The 25976-nt window shown below is 60.4% G+C and overlaps 2 protein-coding genes across 2 annotated transcripts in view; both read left to right on the top strand.

Annotated features, from left to right (window-relative positions):
- Positions 1–3033: 3033 nt before the first annotated feature.
- The window catches only part of TIMP2 (TIMP metallopeptidase inhibitor 2), a 41664-nt gene continuing 18721 nt past the window's right edge, over positions 3034–25976 (top strand). The window contains exon 1 of the mRNA XM_032870474.1: positions 3034–3201. Within this exon, the coding sequence (XP_032726365.1) occupies positions 3072–3201 (130 nt within the window). The 5' untranslated portion in view covers positions 3034–3071. The remainder of the gene's footprint in view (positions 3202–25976) is intronic.
- CEP295NL (CEP295 N-terminal like) lies at positions 22422–24146 on the top strand. Its single transcript, XM_032870473.1, has one exon. It carries the CDS (start codon positions 22422–22424, stop codon positions 24081–24083), a length of 1662 nt encoding a protein of 553 aa, XP_032726364.1. The 3' UTR covers positions 24084–24146.

Consider the following 25976-nt stretch of genomic DNA (forward strand, 5'->3'; position numbering starts at 1 on the left):
GCCCCGACATGAGTGGGACGGGTGACAGCTCTGCTGGGCTCCATGCTGGAAACCTCTCTCGGTGGGGGAGGCAGGGGCAAGGTGAATGTTTCTGGCGGGCAGTCGTGGGCCCCGGGAGTGATGCCCCCCTCCCCGGCTGGCCTGGCAGGTACTGCTCCCTCACGACTCTCTTAGGAGAGAGTCGGCCTTAGGAGAGACTCTTAGGAGAGAGTCGGCCTGAGTCGGCTCTGGGACAGATACAAGCTGAGGTCCAGCAGGCTGTCGTCGGGAAGGATGTGGCCCGCTCCCCGTTATCAGGGTAGAGGAGGCTGGTTAGCAGCGAAGGCAAAAGAGGGAGCTACCAGCCCCGGGGCCTCTTCCCTTGCACTCCTCCTGGGCCTGGGTGGGGGCAGGCTGTGCGCCCTGCTGATCCCATCCTCCTCCTCTGGGTGGGGATCCAGAGTGCAGGCCTTGCCCCGAGGTCATCCTGCGTCAACCCAGCCTTCTTGGCGCAGAGCACGTGAAAGAACATCTCGTTGCTGGCCGTGGCCGATTCTGATCTCCTCCCTTCGGTACTTTCCTGGTCAGAGGCCTCAGTTTCCTTGGTCCTGAGATGGAAGAAAGCACCTGGAAGGGCAGGTCAAGGATGGGAAGAGGGGCAGGGAGGTCCACAGGAGCCGCGGCTGCAGGAGGCAGTCCGATGGCCGGGGCGGGGGACACGGAACTGGAGGAGGGACACCGCTCCGTCCCTTCACCTGCTACGTCCTCATGAGAGTCACTTGACACGGGCACCTCGTGGTAACAGGGGACACATGCACCACGTTCTAGAGACCACTTTGGCCCCTCAGAGCTACCTGTTGGGGGCGTCTAATGACCCTGGTGTGGACGGGGCGGCGGAAGCTGGGTGGGGCTAGCGAGCTGGCTGGGCTGCCGCGTCTGGGTCGTACCGGCGTCCTCAGCCCCCGCCCCACCCTTACAGAGGGACCTGCGATGCCTCTCTGCTGAAAACCTTCCAACTCACTCAGAATCAAAGGTGCATTCTCCCCCCTCCCGGCCCTTCTGACTGGGGTCCTAGCTGGCTCCTTTCCCTCACTTTCCTCCTCCTTCTCTGGCTCACGGGTCTTTCCACCTGCTGCCCCTGGGACTTCTGTCTGTTCGGTGGATTTCTGAATGGCCTGCTCTTGGGACAGTGACCACTGTAGATTCTCCTCTGATGAGCACTGTTGGTGGACGGATGGACGGGAGGGAGGGAGGGCGGGCGGGCGGGCAGCAGGCCAGGTCCCTTATTTCCAACCCCATGCAATGGCCTGGCCCGCACCCCCCACCTTGCCCCACCATCAAACCTGCCTCCGGGATAGTCATCACCCTCACTGTGCGCCGTTGCTAATGTGTGTATCTTGCCTAAAGGACAGGGTGTCCTTAGGTTATCTGTCTCCCTCATAAACTGACAAATCGACTTTGGATTCTCTAAAGTTCCACTGCAATTTTTCCCACTCGCCATAAAGAAAGAAGGACGGGAGGCAAAGGCCCTAAGCAGCCATCATGTTATGATTTTTGAATGAACAACTAAAAAGTTAGCATCCTACATCGTTTCAAGACGACACAGTTCTATTTTACGGGAACAAAAGTGGGAAAAGTGACTTTGGATTCGTCAGGGTGCTAAAAATAACCACACGGCCTCTTTAACTCTGCTCCCGGTTGTTTGCTGCGAAGGCACATAAACAGAAAGGAACCGTTTTTTTCCAGCTTTCCAGTACTTTCCAGTCTCCTATGGCAAGGCCAGTCGGCACCACACAGTTTAGTGGGCAATTACTCCTCCGTTTACAGCCCTCCGGCTAGAGTACAGACGTCCTGTGGGCAAGAGCGAGGGCCTGCGTGTGACAGCACCGACCACAGAGGGGCTCAGGGCAGACTCGGTGACAGGCACACAGGGACCCCGGTGGCCACACTTCACAGGCTTCTCCGCACCTCCAGGATCCCCGCCTTTCCTGGAACACAGAACTGTTTTGGGGAAAGTCCTTCAGTCCCACATTGGTGGGAAAGGGAGGGAACTGTGAGCAGAGCCCAGCAAACGCTTTCCTCCAATCCGAGCTCCTCGACTCCTAGGCCCACCCCTCCGGCTCTTGTTGGCTGGTCAAAAATATGGCCAGTTTATATAAAAATCCTGTTTTGTTCACAGTAACCATTCCCCTCCCCCTCCGTCTGAACTGGCCAAGCGCACTTAAAATTCTAAGACCTCCATTTGTAAAAGGAATCTTCAGGAAGCTTGCCCAGGCCACCTACCACGGGGGCGGCGGGGGATGACCCCTGCCCCGCAGCGCGCCTCCCTTTTGCTCAATTCCTAGCTCAGGGACCCCAGGGGTGGACGGGAGTCGGGCTGTGTACACCTCCCGTGCCAGGCTGGAGAGGAAGGGGCGGGGGTGGGCGCCTGGTGCCCTTGAGGGGTGGGCTTCGGGTCCCAAGTGCTGAGTCAGCCCACCCCCACCCCCACCCGCCACGAGCGCCGCCCGCCCCGCAGCGGCCACCCCGACCTCCGGAGATCTCAGGTGGGGGGCGGGGCTGGGGAGCTGCGGGGCCTGAGGGGCGCGGCCCGGGGCCAGGTGCGCAGCTGCGGGCCCCAGACGTGCCTGCGGGTCCGGGCACAACAAAGCCGGGTTCGGGGGAGGGCGGGAGGCGCGGGAGGCGCGCGGGGAGGGGGCGGCCGGGAGCTCCCGGCGCCGCATTGGCCGCCCGCCACCGGGGGGCGGAGCCGGCACGCCTCGGAGCGCAATAAAAGGCCGGCTCGGCCCGCGCCCGCAGCGCACGCATCCGTAGAAGGCCGTGGCAGCCGCCGGCGGCCGGTCGCGCGCGCTCCCTCGCTCCCTCGCCGCCCCCGCCCGCCCGCCCGCCGCGCCCCGCGCCCCCTCTCCGGCCCGCGACAAAGACCCGCGAAAGTTTGCGCGGGCGAGCGCGGGCCAGGTGCGGAGGGCGCGCCCGCGGAGCGCAGCGAGCCCCGCGCGGCCCCGGCGCGCCCCGAGGCCAGCGCCCGCACAGCCGCGGCGGCGGTCGAGCCCCGCGCCCCGCGCCCCCGCGTCCCCGCGCCCCCGCCCGCCATGGGCGCCGCGGCCCGCAGCCTGCGGCTGGCGCTCGGCCTCCTGCTGCTGGGGACGCTGCTGCGCCCGGCCGACGCCTGCAGCTGCTCCCCGGTGCACCCGCAACAGGCGTTTTGCAATGCGGACGTAGGTAAGCCGGCGACCCCGCCCCGGCCCGGTGCCCGCCTCCCCGAGGGTCCCCTGGCGCCCCGCCCGCCCGCATCTTGACGAGGGGCCCACGCCCGGACGCCGGCCCTCGGGCCTGCTAGAATCCTGCAAGTGGACGCCGAAATCGCACTTTCTTTTTCCCCTTACGTCTCCCTTTCTTTGCCTCTCGGCCGAGATGCTTCTCAACCTCAAAATTCCGCCGAAATTCCTCCGCAGCTCCAGCCCCAGAAAAGGGAGCCAGGGAGCGGATGGGGTTTGGCAGGCGGAGGGCCCTGGGATGCCAGCGCGGGGGGCGGGGAGAGTGGGGGACACAGCGTGGGGTGGGGAGAGTTCCGGCCCCGGGGCTGGAGGGCTGGGGACCCCGGGAGAAACTTTCCCAGACAGACGAGATGGAGCTGGGCTTCTCGGGCCCGAGGCCGGGTGGGGAAGGGCTTCTCTGCCTGGCCCTCTCCCGCCAGCCCGGTTTGGGGGCTTACCGGATGAAGCGCAGAATGGAAGCTTCCCTCCTCGGGCCAGTTCCCTGGGCCCAGAGGGGCGGCCGGGAAAGGCAGGTAGAGCCCAAGAGGCCGCCCCTTGCTCTGTTCTGGGAGGCGTCACACACAGGGCTGGACAGGGAGGATGGTCCTTGAATGCTTGGCCGCCGGTTGCCTGCAGGACATCCACAAAGACTGGAGACTTTGGGGCAAGTGGGGTTGTGTGGCTGCTTAGAATTCTCAGAAAATATCTTTTACCCTGCGCACTCCTTTCCCCTCAAAGGTGGGAGCGAGCAAGGGTGGGGGGAGCAGCTTGGTATTTATTCTGATCTACACAGGGGCCCGAGACAAGCAGGGAGAACGCAGCAGAAACGGGAGGAACCAGCGGGGCCCCAGAGTTTCCGTCAGGGCCTCCAGTTGCCCTGGTGAGGGTCAGCCAGATTTCCTGGGCCGAGTTCTGTTTAGCCAGAAGGACCCATGTGTAGCAGGTGCAGGCCCCTGTCCTCCTGCCCTCCCCCTTTGGCTTCTCAACAGGTTCAGGTTCAGCTTCTAAGTCGCAGCCGGTGGAGCATCTGGTTGCCAGGCGAGGTGTGGTGAGGCTGGCTGCCCTCACCTGTGCACACCCGGAGCTGGGGTGTCTGGGTTTCTCCTGTTGCTAGCCATGGCCTCCGATCTCCCCACACTCCCAGGGCTCCTGGCTGCTCCCGGGTTGGGCCTGGGACCTGCTGCCTAGCCCAAGGGGTCCGCAGGCGCCCACCTGCAGGTATCACGTGGCTCGGCTGCCTTGGTGTGGAGCGTGGTGTGTGCGCGCTTGCGATGTCGTTTTACGTAAAGCCTGAGCCGGGGGGGGGGGGGGGGGGGGGGGGGGGCCCATAAGGCTGACCCCTGATTTGGCTTTGTGCCCAGTGGGATCTGAGAGCAAGGCACGCTGGCCTTCCTCTGGGGAGTCCGCTGGGCGCCCAGGCCCCTTTGTTAAGAGCAAGGCCGTGCTTCTGACCATCAGGCTGGCGGGCAGGATGGTCCCAAGGCCCAGAGGAACTGAGTCTTGTAAGGGCTTGGGCTTGGGCTTGGTTCACAGGAGCCAAGCAGGCAAGGGCTGGGCCTGGGGACCACCTCACTCTTCAGCTTCCTGGGAAGAATTTCCAGCCACGTCCTGGCCTGCCCAGGAAGCCAAGGCAGCAAAGGTTCAGGGTCAAGGAGCTTCAGCAAGCCTCGAGGTTCTTTCTTGCTTTGTGTGCTCCTCCCTCCTCCACCTGGATCTCCTGGCCTGTGTGTCCCGTTTCCTTGCATCAGAATCGTTCAAGAGCCTAAACTTTAACCCCGTCCCAGCCTGGAGGCCCTGCGGGGCTGCCGACGACTTGCACGGTAAAGCCCAGTCCGTGAGGTTCCTGGGGCCGCTGTGGGGAATCCTCCAGCTGGGAGGCTCCAAACAGCCTGAGTTGCTTCTGTCACAGTTTGGGAGCCTGAAGTCCAAAATCAAGGTGTGGCAGGGTTGGCTCCTGCTGGAGGGTCCAAGGGAGCATCTGCTCCGGGTCTCCCTCTCCCAGCTGCTGCTGGCTGCCAGCGCTCCATGGCGCCCCTGGGCTTGTGCACATGTTGCTCCAGCTGCTGCTCTGTTTTTAAGCGGGTTTCTCTGTACATGTCTGTCCAAATCCCTCTCTTGTTAGAAGGACCCTGGTCCCTGGGTTTAGGGCCCACCCTCATCTGGCATGACCTCATCTTCCCTTGATCACGTCTACAAAGACCCTCTTTCCAGATACGGTTCCGGACGCAGGTTCTGGGTGGACGTGATTTTCGGGGAGAGGTCTTCGAGCTGGGCCGCTGCCGCTGGCCCTTCTGCGCTCAGCCACCGTGGGATACAGAGCCGAGACACCCTCAGGGAGACCCTGGCTGGCTGTGGAGTCCACCTCCCAGGGAAGGCCGGGGCTTCTCTGTGTCTGCTTCTCCTTTAAGGGTGCTTATTCATGACTTTCTTGCAATGATCCCAGGCTCTGGCTGAGAACAGAATTGCCTGGGGCGTTGGTAACGATCACTCTAGTCTGGGTTGCTTTGCGAACACAGGGAGTCTGGCCCGGAGTCCCTCTGGACCTCCGCTCGACCGGTGACCTTGGGCCCCCTGGAGCTGTGACGCAGGGGCCCATGAAGGGTGACAGCTGCGAGCACGTTGGAAGCCTACAAGCTGCCCTTCACTGTGGTGTCCTGGCGCCTTTAATTGTTGGCCTGGTACGGGCTTGTTACCTGGCCTGGTGTCTACAAGAGGCCGTTGACTTAAGAAACAATCGGATTTCTGTCTGCCTGTGTGGGGACTTCTGGGAGCCAGTAGGACTGGAAGTGTGGTCGGCAAAAGGAGTTCACGATGAGGTCACGAAATTTGGGATGAAGGGAGCGGTAGGTAGGTGAGAGGTGATTGGGTCCCTCCTGGAAGGCCCTGTTCCCCTGTTTTTCCAGGAAAGCAAGGACTGGCGGGACGCGTTTCCCGTCTCCGAGCACTGCTCCCATGTGCTGCTGGCCTGACTCAGACCACCTCATGGAGTCTGTGGCCGAGGTTGGAAGGCGTGGACGGCGCCCAGAACCCGGCCAGAGACCAGCTTTAGGGCTCGCTCTTCAGGCGGTGCTGTCGTGGAGGGAGCCTGGAGGCAGTTACCCCGCTGAGCAGCTTGGCAGATCTGGGCTGTATGGGCTAGTTTCTGGAGTCAGGGGTAAATCCAGGAGCTCTGTGGATGGGGGTGGGGGGCGGTGATAAGATCTCACTTCTGGGGGCGGAGCCCAGTTCTACTCCAAAGGAGTGCCCACTGTGGCATCTTTCTCTGGGGTTGGCGTCTCTGGACACGGCTGTCTGCAAACCCCCTGGTGATCTCCAACACCAGGTGGAGAAGGGCCCGCAGCCAAGGCCATGCGCTGGTTGCCAAGGCGAGGGGACCAGCCCCGTGCGTGCACTGATGGGGGTCCGACCGCGGGCACCAAGCATTCGGAAATTGTGTGTCTTCTCCGGACACGTGTGCTGGGGAGGAGCAGGGCGGTGAGGTTCCTGTGAGGTAAATGAGGCATTGGGCGCTTGGGGGCCGGGTAGGGGTGGCGGTCATTCCGCAGAGTGCCGGAGTGATCTGTGTTCCGACCGTCCTTGCTCTCCTCTCCGGCTGGGTTTCCGTAAATGGCTACGGAGTGGCCAGCTCTGCCCCATGGATTTCGAGACCTGATCTCGTCTTCACAAGACACCAGTGCCCGGCCGTGTGGACGTGGGTTTAGAACTGTGTGTGGCAGGTGGGCACAGCCCCGCAGACCCCTTCCCCGACGGCCAGGCTGTGGCGTAAAGCCAGACAGGCGCAAGTGATAAATGAAGTCACCATGTGAAAAGGGGGAATGCATTTTGGGGTCTGGAGGAAGAGGGTTTTGAAGGGAGGGGGCTGTGGCGGGAGTGCCTCAGACCTGGATTGGGACAGCGGCCCTGGAAGGCTGTGTCCAGGGGGAGTGACTAGAAGGCTGCGTTCTCCCAGGGGAGTGACTAGAACTGGAGTTGCTGGCAGTTCCTGGGGTTGGGAGACAGAGGGGGAGAGATGTGTCCCAGACTCGGGTGTGACGCCGTGCTGGGGCGTGGCTGGTGGCTGCGGGGAGCTCTCCCCGCACCGTGGTACCTGCCTGGGATCTGAGAGCAGGCTGCCAGCCTCCAGCGAGGGCACGCTCGGCACTCGGGAACTGGCAGTCGTGGCCTGGGTTCCGTGAGCTACTGACGAGCGTGGCTGCCTGCCCGTCCTCCCTGCTGCCTCAGGCGGTTGCCAGGCAGACACCTGCGCAGGCCACATGGTCCGAATCGGTTGGCAGTATTTGAGCCTGTTGAGAACGAGGATGTGGACAGCCCCCAGGCTTACGGGGTCGGGAGGGACATGCAGCCACCCTCGTCCAGGTGCAGAGCCACTGATCAGACACCCGAGGGGCTGCAGGTGTGGGCGAACCCCTTAGAGTCCATAATGGCTAAGAGATGTGTTTGGAAGAGCCTGGAAGAATGGACAACAGCAGGAGAAAGAAAACGCCTGCAGGAGACCGGAGAAGGGAGGAGAGCACACGGGGCAGGGTCACCGCTTCTCCCCTGCCTCGGTTGCTCCCTGTCCCCTCGGCACACACGTACAAGGGATCCAGGGCAGCTGGACCCGTAGCTAGGGTGGTCTTCCTGGGAGGAGAAGAGCAGAGCGGGGACATCAGGGTTGGAGAGTGTGAACCCTCACTCTGAGGGGAGATCGGGGAACACACACCCGGGCACAGTTAAGTGCCTTGTCAGTGGTAGCTGCGTGGGGATGTGCCCAGCAAAGGGACCATCTGTCCAGCCAAGGCCAGAGAGTGTTGTGGGCGCAGACGAGGCCAGAGAAGAGGGCAAGGGGCCAAAGGACACCACTCTGACTTATCACATGCAGTCTTTGTCCCCTCCTAAGGCCCCAAGGCGAGCCATCAAGGGTGTGCACCTGCAGGCGTGGCCCAGGGAGTTGGCTAAAAGGCAGGTGTCTGAATTGGGTCCCGAGTTCCAGCCTCAGGGTCCAGGTCATGGGCACTGGTGTTTCTAAGACTGTCCAGGTGATTCTGATGCCCGCCAAGGTTTGTCTCCAACACAGGCTACCCTGGACACTTTAGGTTCGAGAAAAGAATGTTGTAGGTTTTTAGCATAGACATCGATACCTGCACTTGTACAAAATTTTTTCTTTTTTTTTTAGATTTTTATTTATTTATTTGACAGACAGAGATCACAAGTAGGCAGAGAGGCAGGCAGGGAGAGAGGAGGAAGCAGGCTCCCCGCTGAGCAGAGAGCCCGATGCGGGGCTTGATCCCAGGACCCTGAGATGGTGACCTGAGCCAAAGGCAGAGGCTTAACCCCCTGAGCCACCCAGGTCCCCCATGTACAAAATTTTAAATGGGCAAGTAAGTGTTGAGGCTGCTGGGCTAGGTTTCTGTCTTGGTGCTGGAGGGTCTGAGCACGTGTGGAGAGTAAGGACCAGGGGTAAGAGGGTCGACGAGATGCCCCAGAATTTGGGAGGAGAGGTGGCTGAGGGCCGTGGTGGAGGAAATCTTCCAGACTAAGGGATGGTCAGGGTCAGTGTCTCAGAGGGCAAGTGGGATGAAGCTGGCTCCCCCATTTGGAGCTGGGAGCTCCGGGGATCCACTCCCCTGGGCCCTGGGGCCCGAACTGGCTGGAAGGCTGGGATCTTTCCGTGCCTCTATCATTGAGCGGGTCTGTGACTCCAGGGGTAGAATGCACAGAGACCCAGAGGAATACCACTTTGTAGCTGACGAAACTGTACTGCCCCCTGGTCAGCTGAGTCAGAATACCTGGGTCAGGCCTCCCGGGGCCCCGGCGAGGCAGGCTGGACAGCTGTTCAGTCTAAAAAGCCAACAGGTGGGGTCTCTGGAAGGAAGGAACCCGATGGGGGTAGATGGAATCCGCCCAAAGCCACCCGGGGTGGGGGCGGGGGGTGGGGTGGCAGGGAGGCTCCATGGGAGGGCTGGTAGGTGTGGACGTGGGGCAGTGAGCGTGAAGCTGCAGACAGGATAGTGATCTTAAGGGGCCTGTGGTCCTCCGGGAGCCGGCGTGTGCACTGGGGGAAGGACTGGAGACATAAGGCAGATCTGGCAACTGGGGGGTGGCGTGGGGGTGAAGGGCTCGTGGTGGGCTTGCCTCTGGGGTTTGGCCTCAGTGCCTGAGGCTCCATTCCCTGCTTATTTCTGCTGGGGTACGGCGACCCTGGGGTACAGTGACCCTGGGGTCTTCGCGAGAAAGGCTGGGACTGTGGCTCAGCAGACAGTGGAAAATGTGTGCAGGGACCCGGAGGGAAGGGGAAGTGGAATGTGGTGGGGAAGAAGGGTCAGCAGGAAGCGAGGAGACTGGCCTTTTCGAACAAGGCCATGAGGGAGGCCGCTGTGGAGCCCCCCAGAGGCGTCCAGGGGAGAGGTCCAGGCGAGTGCCCTTTGCCTCGTCTCTCCAGCTCCAAACAGGAGACGGTAATTTGCCCACCTCCGAGGGGTGCGGGCGGAGATCACAAGAACGAGTGGAGTCAGATGCTCAGGACGGTGCCCCCGGGGAGGCTGTGGTGTCTGTGTGTGTGTGTGTGTGTGTGTGTGTGTGTGTGTGTGTGTGTGTAGGGTGGGGACGTGAGACCTCTCTGTGCGCAAGACCCTGCACTGTGCTCGCCATCCTCACCGACCTGGAGGGCGGGCCATGCTGATTGACCACACAGGTTGGGGAGCTCAGGGAGACAGGGGCCGGGTTTTGGTACCACCAGGAGGCAGCCAGGGAGCTGGGAGGAAAAGCATCCTCGTTTTGTGAATGGAGGGTGATGGGGGCCTGTTAACATTGTCCTTAAGAAATGTTAACATTGTCCTTAAGAAATGTTAACATTGTCCTTAAGAAATGCTAACGTTCCCAACGTTAGGTTAGTTGGATTCCCACCGTTCCTGATGTCAGCTGTTCCTGATGTCAGCCGGGCGGGTTCAGTCGTTATGCCCGTTTTATAGAAGATCAAACTGAGGCACGGCGGAGGAAGTCCTGCAGCTGGCAAGCAGCTGAGACGGGGCCGGGGGTGGGGGGTGTTAATAGAGGAGGCTGACCTTGGTGATCCTGAACCTCCTGGGCTTGGCGGGGTGGGGCTGGCTGCTCCAGGCGGTGGGGGACGGTGGGGGTGGGGGGAGAGGAACCCCTTGCTCAGAGGTTAGCCCGTAGACTGCAGATGCGCCAAAGAAATAAAGCTGTATCCTGATGGCAGGGTTCCTTATGGATCCGCGTTTCTGACCTTGAAGGACGTTTGGAGGGTATTAATTTGCCGAGCCCAGCTGCCGCCCGAGTGCTCTCACGTTTGGAACGCGCGCGCTCTCCGGCTGGGGCAGAGTCTGGGGCCGACACACACATGTTTTGTTAAAACGCACACCCAAGCGCTCTCCATTTCTCAAGTTTCCAAGTGAGCATCTGGGTCAGGAAACAGAACATTGCTGCCCCCCCGCCCCCCCTCCCCGCCCAAATCCTCTGGTGATCCCTCCTGCCCCAATCTTCCCCTTTTCCTTTAGGTCACCCCTGGCCTGGTTTTTGGTGGCAAGTCCCTGCCTTTACTTTATGCGGGTTTATTACTTTTCTGTGTATGTTTACGTCATGAAGAAGCATGTACACATCTAAATGCTCACAGAAAAGTCTGGAAGACTGTCAGAATTCTAGGCGGCGGTGAGGTCCAGGGCGGGTTCTTTTTCCTTTAGTTTATCTGCATTTTCTAAATTGTGTTTGATTAACGTGTCTTGGGTGGGTAATTTCTTCAAAGCTGAAAGGCATCAGGGATGGATGAGAGGGGCAGGGAGGTGAGGGTTTCTTCAGGAGGGGGCAAGCGGCAGGGAGGCCCCCCTGTGATTGGGTGAGGGCACTGAGCCTGGGGGGGCACACGGCACCCCAGGGCCGCCTGACGCTCCCTCGGGTCCCCCGAGAAGCGGTCGCGTGGAGGGTTTGTTGCTCTGTGAGAAGCCTGTGGTCCTTCCTGGAACTCGGAGACTGGCCACTCCGTGTCGGCTTCCCGGGGGTGTTACTCCCGTCCTGCACACCTGTTCAAGGTGCACAAGCTGGAGTCTTGAGCTCATTCACGGGGCCTGGCTGAGGCTGAGGCTTTATTGGTCCCTTTCTGATCTGTCGTCTGGAGGCCTGGGCTGGGGGCACCATCACAGGCCCGGCGAGGCACGGGGTCCTGCCGCAGGCTCTGCCGACAGCCCCTGCTTGTACTTGAGGGCCCTGAGTACGGACCCCCGGCCGCCGCTTTACCGACAGCAGAATGAGAAAATGGACTGGCATTTTAGAGGAAAAAGACAAACTAGAAAGCTTTGGGAGAAGAGCCAGCCAGAACCGGTTCTGAACCCCAACTCCGTGCCTGAGGCTCCTTTCCTTATTCCAGGATGAAAGTCCTCGGGATCCTGGCCCAGCAGAGGCTGGGAAGTCTCTTCGGGGTGAGCCTAGTGCAGATGCCGGGGAGGGCCCACCGCCGTCGGCCTGGGATGCTTGGCGCCCCGTGCCGCAGCTCTGTAAGAAGAAAGCCGCGGGTGGCACAGGAATGTAATGCCTCCCGCCCCGATTCCTGGCCAGCTCTTAGCACGAGCCCACCCTGCCTGTCATGTCCCCATTGCTCGTGTCACCTCCTTGCCCCCGGCCGGTGAGGAGTTCAGGCCACAGGGTTGGAGGAGGGCCATGGACTTCCTCACGACCACACAGGCTCATGGCCCCCCAGAGAGAAATGATATCCTTGGGGGTCTGCGGCCCCGCCTCTGCCGCATCCCTCTGCCTGGTCACTCCGGCTGACCCTCCGCAGGCTACCATGTCCTCTCCTAGGTCCCATGACGTGCGAGAGGGTGGAAAACAAGGGCAGGAGGCTGAAGAGAGCCAGGAATGTGTTGGAGGCAGAGATGTGGAGCGACGAGCCCATTGGGCTGCGTGTCCCACGTGCTCGCACGTACCCGGCGAGGTCTGCACTCACGGTGACCTCACCAGCAGCGGCTCCAACACCAGGGGAGATTACCCGAGCCTTTGCCCGTGGTCACAAGCCTACTGGGCGTCCCTGCTGGAACCCTAGCTGGTCATCGGAACTTTCAGGAACGGCATTCTTTCCATCATGAGTCGGAGAGAGGACGCTGGCCACCTGTGGGCTTCAGGTCCATGGGGGACCATACTGTTCAGAGGACAGAACCCATTTCAAGAGGGTGATTTGACTCTGTGACAGTGGGGGCTGAGGGGGGCCCACACAAGGCACCCTGCTTTTTGGGCAAAGGGTTGTTGGTTGGACGTGTGCACACAGTGCTCTCCTGGGGCCTCTCGTCTAGCGTTGAACCTTCCATCCCTCGATGTCTGGGAGAGAAGGACCAGCCTGGCATTTTGGGAGGGAGCGACCGTAGCACTGGGATGTGTGTCCCCCCGTCCCGGGTTCTCGGTCACGACGTCCTGTCCCTTCATCCCAGGTGGCTCTAGGACAGAGAATGAAGGGACAAATCTGAGGTGGTCTTTGTCCTGCATGCGCCGTTCTGGGAGGCGGGGACTGAAAGCCGGAGACACATCCTCCCCTATCGGACATCTCTTAGAACAAGACCTCGCCTGTCTCTGCCTTTCCAGCGCAGAAGCCCTGGCCCTCTCTCCCCTGACTTGCAGGCCTCGTTAAGGCAGGTGAGGCCTGTGTCCCCTCCTGTGTGGATGGGGAGTGGTTGGATGACTCGCCCAAGGTCATGCAGCCAAGGGCTCCTGCCAGGAGTCGAAGGAGCCCGGTCCTGGCACGAGTGTCTGCAAGCGGGATTGGATGTCACAGCACCGGACTTCCCATTGCTTGGTTCATCTGGCTCTGGGGCTTGTCCTTGGAAGGGCTTGAGGAGAGGGGTGTGCTGTCTCCGCCTGAGCGCTGGAGAGGGCTGGAGGGCTTTCAGCAAAGTCCCCCTCCGATCAGGTGGCTCTGTATCCAGGCAGTCATTGAGGACACATGCTAGCATTTAGGCGAGAGGATATTCATCTCCGTCCTGTTTGTCTTCGGGAAACGTTGGAAACACCTACACGCACGGCAGCAGGCGGGGGGGGGGGGGGTTAAATCAATCACAGCTTTGGACGCTCCTCGGGACCAAATGGTGTTCGGGTTTTTTTACCAGAGCGCGTTTGGATGGGGGAGGGGGAGTCAGACGTCCTCTCCCGAGCGTGTGTTTTCTCACGTTCCCACGGTGAGCGTGAGTGATACGTGTCACTGGGAAGGTTGCAGCTCACCCAAGTGAGGGTCTAGTTGTGGAGCGCGGTCCAGGGTGGGGGAGAGGGATGGGAGCTGAGGGAGTGTTAGGTGGGTGGGTGGGCGATGTCCTCACTCCGGAAGCAGCACGGAGAGGATGGCCGTGGTGGCCATGCTGGAGCGTTCTGGAAGGCCGGCAGAGGCCCTCCGAGCTGGAACGTGTGGATGCCATGTCTGCCCACCACCCCACCCCGCCCCGGTCTTGTCCCTTAAGGGAGTGGGTACACCAGCCACATGCAGAGCCCGAGGGCTTGGCGGTGCTTGCTGCGGGGGAAAGTCTCCATCTGCAGACTCAGAAGAGGGACCCCAACGCAAGTGGGTGGCGGGGCTGGGCTGCGTTGGGCACTCCCCGCGGGAAGAAGGCTTCCCGGGCCCTTCAGCCTCAGACAAAAGCTTTTGTCCCCAAGACCCCCACACTTCAGCCAAGTTCCCGTTAACAACGGTCTCCCCTCTAGAGCCCAACCCCGAGATCACTTGCTTTGACTTCTTAGGGCCAGAGTCCTGTTCCCCAAACGGAATTGGTGAGATTCATGGAGGGTGCCCCAGCCCTCGGAACGAGGTCAGATATGTCCGATTTCCTGCTTTGGGGGCGTGGGTGGCCCAAGGGGGCCTGGGCTGGGAGCCCTTCTTCCCCGGCCCCTGGAGAGTCCTGCACGGCAGTGACCCCCTGGAGCAGCAGGTGTCCCGCACCCAAGGGGGAGCAGACGTCCCCACCTGTGGGGGGAGGGGCGGCAGGCATCGCACGGGGATCCTGGGACAGCTGGGAGAAGCCCCGCAGGGAGCACTGGCACGTGCTCCCAGGCTGGGGAGGAAAGGCTCTTCTCGCCCAGAGCCCCTCCTTAAACACCGAAAGGGCACACGTGCCAGACCTTCGTGATGCCCCTGTGTCCGGGCCGTCCCCCTCCTCGTCACCCCAGCTGTTTGGAGCCAAACCTTTGTGTTTGCTAGACCCACAGCAGGTGTCCTGCCAGGCGCTTGCCCTCCGGCCAGCTTGTCGCTATCCCTGACTTCACCCCTGCTCTGATGTCACAGGCCAGCAGCTCTGTCGTTCCCGTGGCAGCAGCCTGCCACAGTTCACCAGCTGGGGCAGACGCCGGGCTGCTGGTGGAGGTGGGGAGCTGCGATTCCAGCCTGCTTTGGTCAGTGGGCCCCGGAGACCCCAGCGCAGACTGTCCGTGCTGCCTGCCCCTCATCTGTGGTGGGGTGGGTCTTGTGTGTGCCCCGTGTTTGGGGCCTTGGGAAGTGGACTGGTCGGGGTGGCCAGGCCGCATGCCCAGAAGGCTAATTTGAAAGTCCTGTGCTGTGGGACTCTCCCTGTAGAGTTGTGGGGGGATGGGGGGCAGGATGGGGTTGGGGAGGAACATGGTGGTTTGGGGGAGTGGGGAGAGGTTATCGTGCAGTAGGAACAGCTGTTGATCATGGCGACCCCTGACCTGCACTGTGTCCCTGGAGTCCAAGGTGGGAGGGGAACCCGATGACTGGCCTTGTCAAGGGACATCGAGTGAGCCACTGGCCAGGTCCGCCGTGAGTCTGCCCTGTTCTGAGTCCGAAACTGGCCGAGGCAATAACGGAGACGTGGTGAGCCTGAGCTGCTCCCTCAGGGCCCGGCTACCTGGCCGTCTTGGCCTTCTAGAACCGTCCCAGGCAGGCTGTATGTCGGTGATTGACAGTTAAACGTACAGATCTAAAGCCCCCACTGCAGGATTCTGGTGCAAAAATCTGCTGTGGGGCCTGGCCCGGATTCCTGCCTACTGTGACTCCCCCCGTCCCCCCAGGGATTTTGATACAGGCGGTCCAAAACCCAGCTGGCTTTAGGAACCACTACTCTGGGACTTGGCTGAGAGTCAGGAAGTGGGCAAACCTTGAGGCTCTGGGTGACACAGACGGTGTCACCGAGTGTATTTTTAGAGGCTGGAACTCAGAGAAATGGGAATTAAAAATGTTTCTGCCGTTTGTTTTATCCGGGCTTGGCTTGGATGCCTTCAGTGATGGGTGTCTCACTACCGACCAAGTCAGCCCAATGATTTCAAGACAATCCTGTAGGAAGTGCTTCTTTCCACCTGGCCGGTTTCTACCTCCCTGTAATGTGTTCTCGGTCTAGCTCTGTCATCTGGAGACGCGCACAGTAAGTACCATCCTCTTCCCCAAACAGCGTACTGAGCGTTTGGGTGTTCCTAATGGCGATCGGTGCCCTTATTACCGCCATTTCACAGAGGAGCAAACTGAGGCACCCGGAGTTAGGAAGCTTGCACTGGATCACACAGTTAATACTCTGCAGCAACACACTGTGCTGCTCTAGACGTTTCTGTCACCTGCGAGCTCCCCTGCAAACACGCTTGGTTCCTTAGGACTTTTCCTCAGACCAGTTTTTCACTCTCCTCCTGACCTCAGGCTACGGCCTCTTCCCTCCTCACTGAAGACTCTCTAGTTGTTCTGAATTCTTTCTGGGAAGTCCAGTGCCTCCGTTGTTCAGATTTTGTCCTTATTTAGTGAAGTTGCACACTTGTCCCTGTCTGTTTCTTGTTTAGGTGAATTCCTGAGCATTTCAGTAGTTACACTTCGATCATGAAACTGTCCCCCGACGTTGGCAAAGTAGACGTTGTGAGCTCTCAACACCTCTTTATGGCTATTCAGACCCACGACTGTCGGCTGCGTGCCCCGTCTTTACAGCTCTGTGGTGCTCAGACGTTCACGGAGCCTTCCTGTAAGCTGCGGGCTGTTTGCAGAGCCTCACGGGCCTCCCTGCTTGATCAACAGCCTGTGGTAGGGGAGCAGAACGGGCTTCTCCTGTGTCGGCCGGCGTCTGCCACGTGCCCTCCAGCTCGGCTCGTCAGGGCCCGGAATGCCCAACTAGGATCCGAGCCGGGCATCACTGGGCTGGACCATTGCCCTGCTTATTCTAGGCCCCTCTTAGCCTCACAGGGAAAGATCACACCACCTCTGTTGACCATGTGTCTCTGCTGACCTGTCCCCGCTCTGCACTTGTGCAGTCAGATTTGGGGGCCCATGTACGAGTTATAAATGTCTTCCTAATACTTGGTTCCTCGTTATGTTGGACCAGGCATTAAAGCCCATTAACAATCCTCTGGGCAGGGGTGCCTGGGTGGCTCAGTCAGTTAAGTGCCTGCCTTCAGCTCAGGTCATGATCCCAAGGGCCTGGGATCGAGCCCCATCCCTGCATCAGGCTCTGCTCAGCTGGGAGCCTGCTTCTGTCTCTCCCTCTGCCTGCTGCTCTGCCTACTTGTGCTCTTTCTCTTTATCAAATAAATAAATAAAATCTTAAAAAAAAAAAAATCTTCTGAGCCAGAGGGGCCCCTAGCCAGTTTCTGCCTCCCTGAAGCATCTGACTCTTGATTTCAGCTCAGATCAGGATCGCAGGGTCGTGAGATCGAGCCCCTTGTCGGGCTCCACACTCAGGGTGGAGTCTGCTTGGGATTCTCTCTCTCTCTCCCTCTGCCCCTCCCCTGCTCTCTTGCTCCCTCTAAATAAATAAAATCTTAAATCTTCTGAGCTTGAGGAGCACCTTCCAACACCACAGCTGGTTCTCTTGTGTCCCCGCGGGTCCTTGGGGGCTGGCTGTCCCCCGCTAGACTTGGTAGGTTTGGAGTCATACACCCGTGTACTTGACTCACAGAAGAGCCCATCCGTGCCCCGTGCCGCGGACTCCGTTGATGCTCTAGACGCGGTTTTAGCAAGCTCCCTGCATGCGTGCCAGGCTGTTGGGGGGAAAGGAGGCTAGGGTGCTGTCCGTCTGTCTATGCCTCACAGCCAGAGACGAGGACAGAGGAAGCTATGAAGAATTGACCTGTAGAGCCCAGATTATATGCTGGGGTCATTTCGTGTAGAGGCACCGTGTCCTACATATGTATTTTTTTCTTTCTTTTCTTTGTTTTTTTGGTCCTATGCATTTTAAAAGCCCTAAAGGGATTCCTTATGTTTTAGTCCAAAAGCTTATCTGCAGCGTGCCGGAAGAGGTCAAACTGGGTCTGTTCTGTGGCCTCTCAGAAGACAGAAATGATTAACTTGGCACATGAAAGAGTAAGCTTTCATTCTAGGGAAATGTTCTCTGGCCATGCCAGCTAATGGGGGCCTTTCTGTGTCTATTTTTATATGTTTCAAAGAAGAAGTGCTAAAACGTGTCACCTAGGCACCGAGCCTGTAGGCCTTTGGAGAAAGGCAGGAGCATTTCTCTCGTTGCTACAGAGGCCGGGAGACGTCCTTGGAGGAAGGAGGGACTGGGCCAGGCGTGGGGAAACGTGTGTAGGGTGAGGAAGAGAAACCCACACGGGCAGCATTCTGGCCCTGGATCTGGGTTGCGGGGGGAGAGGCATCAAGGAGCCCAGCTCGGGAGGGGAGCTGGGTCCCGAGCTACCGCCCGTCCTCAGGCCCACAGCCCTGGGATCATTGACCTTGTTAGGAATTGCCAGGGAGATGGTGAACTGACCGGGGTCTGGGCCCCTCCCCGCGGACGCAGAGCCTGGGAATCTGCATTTTAACTGGCGGCTCAGTGGACCGTGCTGCTGGTGGCCTGTGGACGGTGCTGGGACACCTGCTGGTGTGGGTGAAGATGCCATATGCTGAGTTAGGGCGGTGGCTACGGCCGAGCGTAGAGGTGTTGGGGTAGGGCTCAGGGCAGAGGGGAGGCAGAGAGGCTGCTCAGGAGTCTTATAGGAGGGGTGCAGGTGGGGTAGGCGGCTGGGAGGAGGCCACTACAGACACGGGTACCAGGTAGAGCCGTTTGCTAGGGCCGCCTTATTCAGAATGTGGTCCGTGGACCTGAGGATTGCATCCCCGGGGAGCGCCGCACAAGTCAGAATGTCAGCCTCACCATAGACCTGTCGGATCAAAATCCAGCTCCAAACAAGATTTGGGAGGCCCGGGGACGGAACTGGCCTTTCCGTGTTTAAGGAAAATACCCGAATGGGAAAGGGGAGGGTGATGCGTTCGATGAACTGCGGTAAAAACACGCGGGAAACACTACGGCCCAGCTTGTCGCACCGAGGCCTCTCGCGATGGTGGGCAGTCGGGTGGGAGGTTCACCCCAGGACAGAGTCCTGGCTCCCAGCACTGACCTTTCTCTGCCGCAGGGTGGGCGACTCAGATCGGGGGTCAGCCTGCTCAGGCTTGAACCCTTGCTGTCCTGCTTTGAGCTGTGTGGCCTTAGGCAAGTTACTTAACTTCTCTGAGTCTGTTTCCCCATCAGAAAGTGGGGATAGGGCTGGAGCTTCCCTGTCGTGGTGAGACCAGGCGAGAGCGATGGCCTGTGCCACAGAGGTCTGCCGTCCATGAGGTTTACATGGTGGTCAGTGTCCTGTTCATACATCAAACTCCGTTTGACCGTTTTCTTCACACATGTGACCTCGTTTGGTTAAATGTCTGTGAAATCGCGTGCAGTCCCGTGGGCCCAGGTGAACCCTCAGATCATGTGGTGGGTTCCAGCCGAGAAGAAGGTGTGTGTAAGGTAGATGGATGCCCCACGTTCCCTGAGGGGTGTGATGTCCACATTCTGTCATTCTGATGACCACAGGCATCGTTCCAGGGGCCCAGGGCCCCACTACCACCTATAGCGTCATCGCAACAGATGCCAGCACTTGGAGGGCTGCGGGGTCTGTCCCAGCCAACTGCCACGCATCAGCCACGTGACCGTCCACCGAGCGTAGGCCAGGCCCCCTGCAGGCTCTGAGGCCACTGTGAGGACAGGCAGCGGGTAGGTCCTGGGCACATGCATGGCTTCGCCCGTGTCACCCCTCCATAGCCCTGTGTGGGCCGCCTTGTGCCTCTGGTATGCGGGAGGGAGTCACGGGACTTGGAGACCCTGCGGTGGAATCTGTCCTGTCTGACGTTGGAGCCCCGGGTCTTTGTCCCCCCAGGCCTCTGATCGTGGCACTGTCGGCATTGCTGCTCATGGGCGTGAGGGGCCCTGGAGTCTGCTCTGGGCCTGGCGCCGGACGGCCACCCACGAGCAGGTCTCTGCAGAGGCCTGGCAGGGGCCCGTCTCTACTGGAGGGAGATTGGAGTGACTGGCTGGGGGTGGCCACCGCACCAGGGCCACGGGGTGTGAGAGAATGGGCCCAGTGTCTGCTTGGCACGGGAGGCCAGACGGTGTCCACCTCGCCGTCCGTCTGCTGCTCTGAGTGGGGCTTGTGTTGGGACGGGGGCTGCGGTTCCCTAAGGGGTTGAAGGCAGCCGGCCTGGGGCAGGCAGCCGTCCAGCTCTGGGGGAGCAGGAGTACAAGACCGGAGGGAGAACCCCAGGACGCTCAGAACACTCCGGTCTCACGTTCGCCCGCGGGGCCGGGCTGGAAGGTGGCAGCTTGGAGGAGCTGGGGGCGTGGGCGGAGGGCAAGCTGGCGTCTGCTGGGTGTCATGGGGTTTTCGCTTCCTGAACTGGGAGCTGACTGTAATTTCCGCACTTTGTCCTCAAGAAATCTGTCCAGACATTTTCAGTTTCCATCCATTCGCCCGTCTCGCGGAAAGCCAACTCCGTGGTATTGGTTGGGGGGGCCTTCTCCGGGGACCTGGGTCAGGGTGACCGAGTGGGAGAGGCATGTCCGGGCGTTACTAACCATCACCGGTTAACAGAAGGTGAGCCAGGGCACCGCTGGACCCGGGGGTGTGCTTTCCCTTCTTGCTCCAGGTGTCTTCCAGAGTGGCCGAGGGGTCAGTCCCTGCTCTCCCCTCCTGTCCAGACCCCATGGTGGCCGTTCATAGGGCGGAAAGAGCCCAGGCACATTTGCGACTCGGACCCAAACTCCCATCTTCCCTGTGAGCCGGGAAGGTCGGCCAGTCCCCCTGTGCTCCCGCGGCTTCGGTCTGGGCCTGCACTTGCCTTTCTCTGGGGCGCACCCTCCGGTGTGCGGTGGCTGGGACATGTGGCAAATCTGCGTTTACCTTTTCAGAATCGCCCAAACTGTTTTCCAAAACGGCTGCACCGTTTTGCATTCCGCCAGCGGCGTGGGAGGAAGCCGGTGGCTCGAAGTCCTCACCAGCACTTGTTAGGGTCCTTCTTCCTCGTCATCGCCGTCCCCGGTGGGCGCGAATGGTCCCCCGTTGCTTCCGCGTGCTCCCCCCTCCCGCTGACGGGCGGTGCTGGAGCCTCACGCTTTATGAGCCGTGCGCCTTCTCTTTAATCAAGTGTCTGTTTTGCCTTTTTTTGGCCCGTTTAAAGATCGGATTGTCTTACTGCATCTCGAGTGGTTTTCAGAGTCTGGATTCAAGCCTTCTGTTGCGCGTGTGATTCTCGGGTCCTTCCTGCCAGCCTGTGCCTTTTGTTCTCGCTTATGAATGATGTCCCTCGGCCTGCAAACGTGTTTAGCTTCGATCCCGCCATCCTCTTGGTTTTCTTTGTTTGTTGTGCTTTGGGGGTCGTATCCGAGGAATCCTTGCCTGACCCAAGGTCGTGAAGACACACGTGTGTCTCGCGCTGAAGCTATAGCTCGAGACCTTGCGTTAAGGTCTGTGCTCCGTTTTGAGTTCGTTTTCATACGTGGTGTGGTTTTGCACGGGGCTACGATCTGTCTCGAAAACACCCAAACTGTTCCTTCCCCCGTCGAGTTCCGGGGGCTCCTCTGCCAAATCCCGGGCACTGACGGCCGGCACCCCTGCTCCCCACCCCCCGGCTCATCGCGGTGGTTGGCAGAGTAGCTGCCTGGAGTGCTAACCGCTGTTCTGAGGGTCTAACCGGATCAGATTTACCGAAAGCCGGTGGCCGTGTGAGCGGCCTCGCCGGGGTGCACGAGAGTGGCACAGACCCGTCTCTGCCACTTGCCAGCTGTGTGATCCGGTGAAGTTTCTTAATCGGGCCCTGCCTCAGTTTCCCCACCTGTGAACCAGGGGTGCTGGTGGCTCCTTGCCTCACAGGGTTATCGCACAGAAGATGAGCAGATACCTGTAACTGTTCTGTGTTCCACGGACGCGGGGTCGTCTTCCGACTCCTGCCATGCCTCTGGGCCGGCCTGGCTCAGCCCGGCTGCACACAGACTAACGTGGAAGCAGGGAGGGATGGTGGAGGGGCCCTCGGCACGGCCAGCCCCTGCCCAGGAAGGGGCTCCTTTAGCCCATCGGTCTGGCTGGTCTTGACATCAGCAGGTGGCCACAGGTGTGAGTCCATGCTTTGTTGGTGTAAATGCCCCTCCTGGTCTAGGAGGGCCTACGGACCACGGGTCCCTTCCTGATGCCAAAGTGTCCCCCTCCGATAACCCCACAGGAGAAGAGCTCTGGATTCTGAGAAAAGAAGCTTAAGCCCCCCTGATGGGTTTGCAGTGGATTCTAGTACCACGTGGACACACACGCACATGTGCACACACACGGACACACACGGACATGGACACACCCCCACAACCCTCACATGTGCACACACCCGCACCCTTGCGCGCACACATGTACACATGTGCACGCATACACACTAATTCACACCCGCACACGTGCACACACATGCGCACACGCACACACGTGCACACACTCACACCCTAACCTAGAGGCTCCTCCTCCACCTTTTCCTCCCTCCACTGTGGGGACCGTCCCAGACAGCGCAGGATGTCAAGCAGCGTCCCTGCCCCGCATACGCCAGGTGCATCTCCTCCCCCCAGTTCTGACAAAAAATGTCCCAGACGTGGCCGATGTCCCCTGGAGATTGAAACCGCACCCTGCTGAAAACAGCTGCCCCCCAGGGTCCCATTAAAGGTGTGCCAGACGACGGGAACCCGAGCCCATGCCCTTGCGGGTGGGTCTTGGCCTAAGTGACTGGGAGGGACGCGTTTTAGCTCTCGTCCTGCATTCAGAGCTGCGTGTGCCTTGTCCCCAGGGGCTCGCTCTTCTCAGAACGCTCCGGGCAGCAGAGTGTGCCGTGGTCGTGCGGGCTTCGCGTGGGCCGGCCGTGGCAACTGTGGCTCTCCGGCCCCTTGCGCCTTGACTCCCGCTCTTGGTTCCTGCCACCGTCGCTCTGAAGCTGCGTCTGCACAGGTCACCGACATGAAAAGAAATGCAGACAGAGCCGCTCAGCTGGGTCCCAGCCCTGAGCAGCAGGCCCCGCGCTTACGGCAGAAGCACAGGTTGCTACAGGTCCACGAGAAGGGACCCCTGGCCCTGCAGAGACATGACCTCCCGCAGCGGAAGAGCCCGCAGCCCCCGCGCCTGGCCGAGGAGCTGGAGGCCCCCAGCCAGCCCCAGCATGTCCGGGGCCTGGAGCACCTGTACTTAGCCCATCGGTTAGGTGCTGGGGGAGGACAGGCCAGGGAGCACCGGCCTGACTCGGAGGGGCCGGCCCAGCGAGGAGCAGCCCGGCAGCCCAGGGCCCGGGAAAAGCACAGAGCAGCCGTCCAAGAAGAGAAGAGTCGCAAAGAAGGGCTGGCTGGACGGCAGTCCCGGCTCACGCAGTCCCAGAGGAAAGCCGCGGGCCCCGAGAAGCTGGGGGCTCCCAGAGCCGCAGGTCTCACCCGTCGCCCCCTCTGCCCCCGCGAGCAGAATAAGAGCAAGCGACCGCCTTTGATGAAGGCCCGCGGTGGCCACCGTCCCGCTGACCCCTGGGGAAGCAGAGGGGTGCACAGAGAAGAGTTTTTGGCTGTCCCGGGGGCATTCGGGCATCTGCAGAGAAGGGAGAAAGAAGGAGCCCGGGACAGGAGGAGGCGGCCGGGAAAGGGGGCAACTCCTCCTGGTCAGGGCCCGACAAATAGCTCTCTGGATCAGAGCCCCGAGGGAAACACAGAGGACCCAGAACAGCCGTGGTTCATTGGCTGGACCCACATTGGGGGTGCTGCGCCCCAGGCGTCTCTGTGCAGGCGCGGGGACAAGAGCAGGTGGCAGAGGGAGCTGGAGTTTGCCTTCCAGGAGCTGTTCAACACAAACAGGGAGCTGAAGAAGCACTTGACCTTGCACCTTGCCCTGGGGCCCGCGGCGGATCAGAGCTCCAGGGACGAGCTCAGCCCCCACGACGTGCAAGAACCGAGGGGTGAGTCCCAGCGCGACAAGCCAGCGGTGGGCCCGGAAGGGGACGTGGAGCCCGGCACGGAGCCCACGGGGCCAGCGCAAGCAAAGGCCCACCAGACCGAGTCCCGAACCAGCTTGGAGGAGTTCTTGAGCAACCTCAAGAACCAGAAATATCTCAGGCCGGCCACGTTCCCGTCTAAGACCATGAGTGAACCGTTGTCTCCCAAGGCAGGGGTGTTTATGGGCGCAGAGAACCGGCTCCTGGGTGGCCTGGGCTCCAGGGAGGCGCTGGCCAGACCCGACCCGCTGGCGGAGGGCCCCCGGCGCCGGTGCCTGCAAGAACAGGCAGACGGAGCCAACCTCGTGGCCTTGTGGCGGAGACCAGATGGGCCACTGGAGCCAGTGCCCCGGACGGGGCCCCTGGGGCTGAGCTGGGAAGCCCGCTCCCAGGCTGGGCTGGAAGGGCAGAGAGAACAGAGAAGGGCAGGCCCGGCCCACCTGACGTCTTACTCCTCCCTAGACCCCGAGGAGGAAGGGGCGTGTGCCTGCAACACCACTTCCCCCTGGGCCTCCGGCTTCATCATCGACGATGACAGGCACAGTCAGATGATCCATGACCTTCAGCAGCAAATTGAAGAGCAAAACAAATTGCACAAGCAATTTCTCGCAGAAGCCAGGAAACGCTTGCAAGAGTTTCAGAGGATATGATAAGAGCGAGCGTCCCGCCCATGATAAAAATACATCACTGATAACAGGCATGATGCCGGAAATGGTACCTGCGCCCAGAGAGTCTGTGTGCGTCCCCCTCCCCGTTCAGACCCCGTGGGCCCCCTCCTGGCCGGCCGCCTGTCCCCGCCGCCCCCCACCCCCACAGGCCTTCTACCCAAGTCCCATCCGGGAAGGCTCCCTGGCACGACCCTGGGAACCCGTTGGGTGGGGCGCGGAGCGGGTCCGGAGGCTGAGGCCGGGAGCTCAGCCAGGGATGCAGGTGAGGGAAGGAGTCCAGACGTTTTCAGCAGATAAGCGCTGGACTTCAGGGGCGTCCAAGGTCAAGCGGGCAGAGTTTCAAAAGATACACCATTTATTGCTTGGCAGTCGGCTGGGACACGCATGGGGAGATCGCGCTAACGTCTCTTTCGTCTTGCAAGTCACCAAAGCCAACCTCATTTCATGGGACTTGGCTTAGATATTCTTGTCACTTTAATGTTGGGAAGGGAGACGGGGAAAGGCAGAAGAGAGGCAGGAGGAAGGGGACAAAGAGAAGACAGAGCCCCAGAGAAGAAAGGGGAGGGGTCCGCAGCAACACAGCCTCCCAGCTGCCTCCGCCTGGGGCAGGCAGGGGCGGGGCGCCTGGCTGGCTGGTCATGTCCCACCCCGCTGCACCCCTGACCTGGCAGCCCTGGGGACCCAGCCTGGGTGGGATGGGGTTCTTCTGCCAGTGGCAGATACTTAGAGACAGGAATAGGGACGGATAAACTTTTTCTGCAGAGAACCAGATAATAAACGTTCTAGGTTTGCCAGCCCACCGGTCTCTGTGGCCACAACCCACCCCTGCCACAGCACCTTGAACGTAGCCCTAGACAGCACGTAAGTGGATGGGCAGGGCCAGGTTCCCAATAAGACTCTATTCACAAAAATGGGGAGGGGGGTACCTGGGTGCAGACCTCAAGCCATAGTTAAGTGACCCCTGGACTGGCGTAGGGAGGACGTGGCTGCCTCCCTCCCTCTCTCCCTCCCCAGGACCACAGAAGAAGGTCGTCTGTCTTGGGTCGTGGTGCATTTCTATCATTGGTCCATGAACGGCGTTCTGTCCCTTAGTGGATACTTCTGGATAGCATGATGAAGGACGTGAGCCCGCCCTCCAAACCCAGGACCTAGACTGTTTCTCAGAAACAGCTTCTGCCTGTGTGCTCCTTCCCTGTTCAGTTCCTCCTCAGCTGCGTGCCTGCCAGACTTGGGGCTCGTCCCTCCGTTTGCGGGCTGCACAGGGAGATGTGGGGTGACCAGGCCCATTAGAAACCCAAGCGCTTCCCTGGAGTGCATCAGGCTCACGGAACCCCCCACACAGGCCACTCAGACGGGGCGGGGATGGCGCCCTATAAGTTTTGGGGGTACTTTTCAAATCCCCAGTAGCCGGGGTGAGGGAGCTTTTGCGATCTCTCGTTTTTAATCTCATTGAAAGCATCTCCCTGAGCTCCCTTGTCTTATCTGGCTTTTCCAGGTTAGGTAGAGAAAATGTTTGGTCCCAGCCCGTTTCGATTCTGTCCTCTGCTGCTGGAATGTCACAGGTCTGGGGCTGCAAAGCCAACTTGACCATCTGATCTGAGCCCAACATGAGTGAGCACGAAGCCCTGGGGCCAGGAGGGTCTGAGACTCCCAAGCCAGATGAGGATTAGCTGAGGGGAGGCTGGGCTGTGGTTGCAGGGTACGGGGTCACCTGGGGCTCCTGCCTGCTGCTAAAGAGTCACTTTGGTCCCAGAGGGCACCGTGGGATCACCGGGTTTAAAGCCATGGCCGTGATGGGACCCGAAGCCTGAGCACCTGGAGGCTGCGGTCCAATGAATAGAGGAGCCTGCCTGCCGGGGGCTTATTTTCGTTTCT

Source organism: Lontra canadensis, unplaced genomic scaffold (genome assembly GCF_010015895.1).
Source record: "Lontra canadensis isolate GAN:19392208 unplaced genomic scaffold, GSC_riverotter_1.0 scaffold41, whole genome shotgun sequence".
NCBI classification, from domain to species: domain Eukaryota; kingdom Metazoa; phylum Chordata; class Mammalia; order Carnivora; family Mustelidae; genus Lontra; species Lontra canadensis.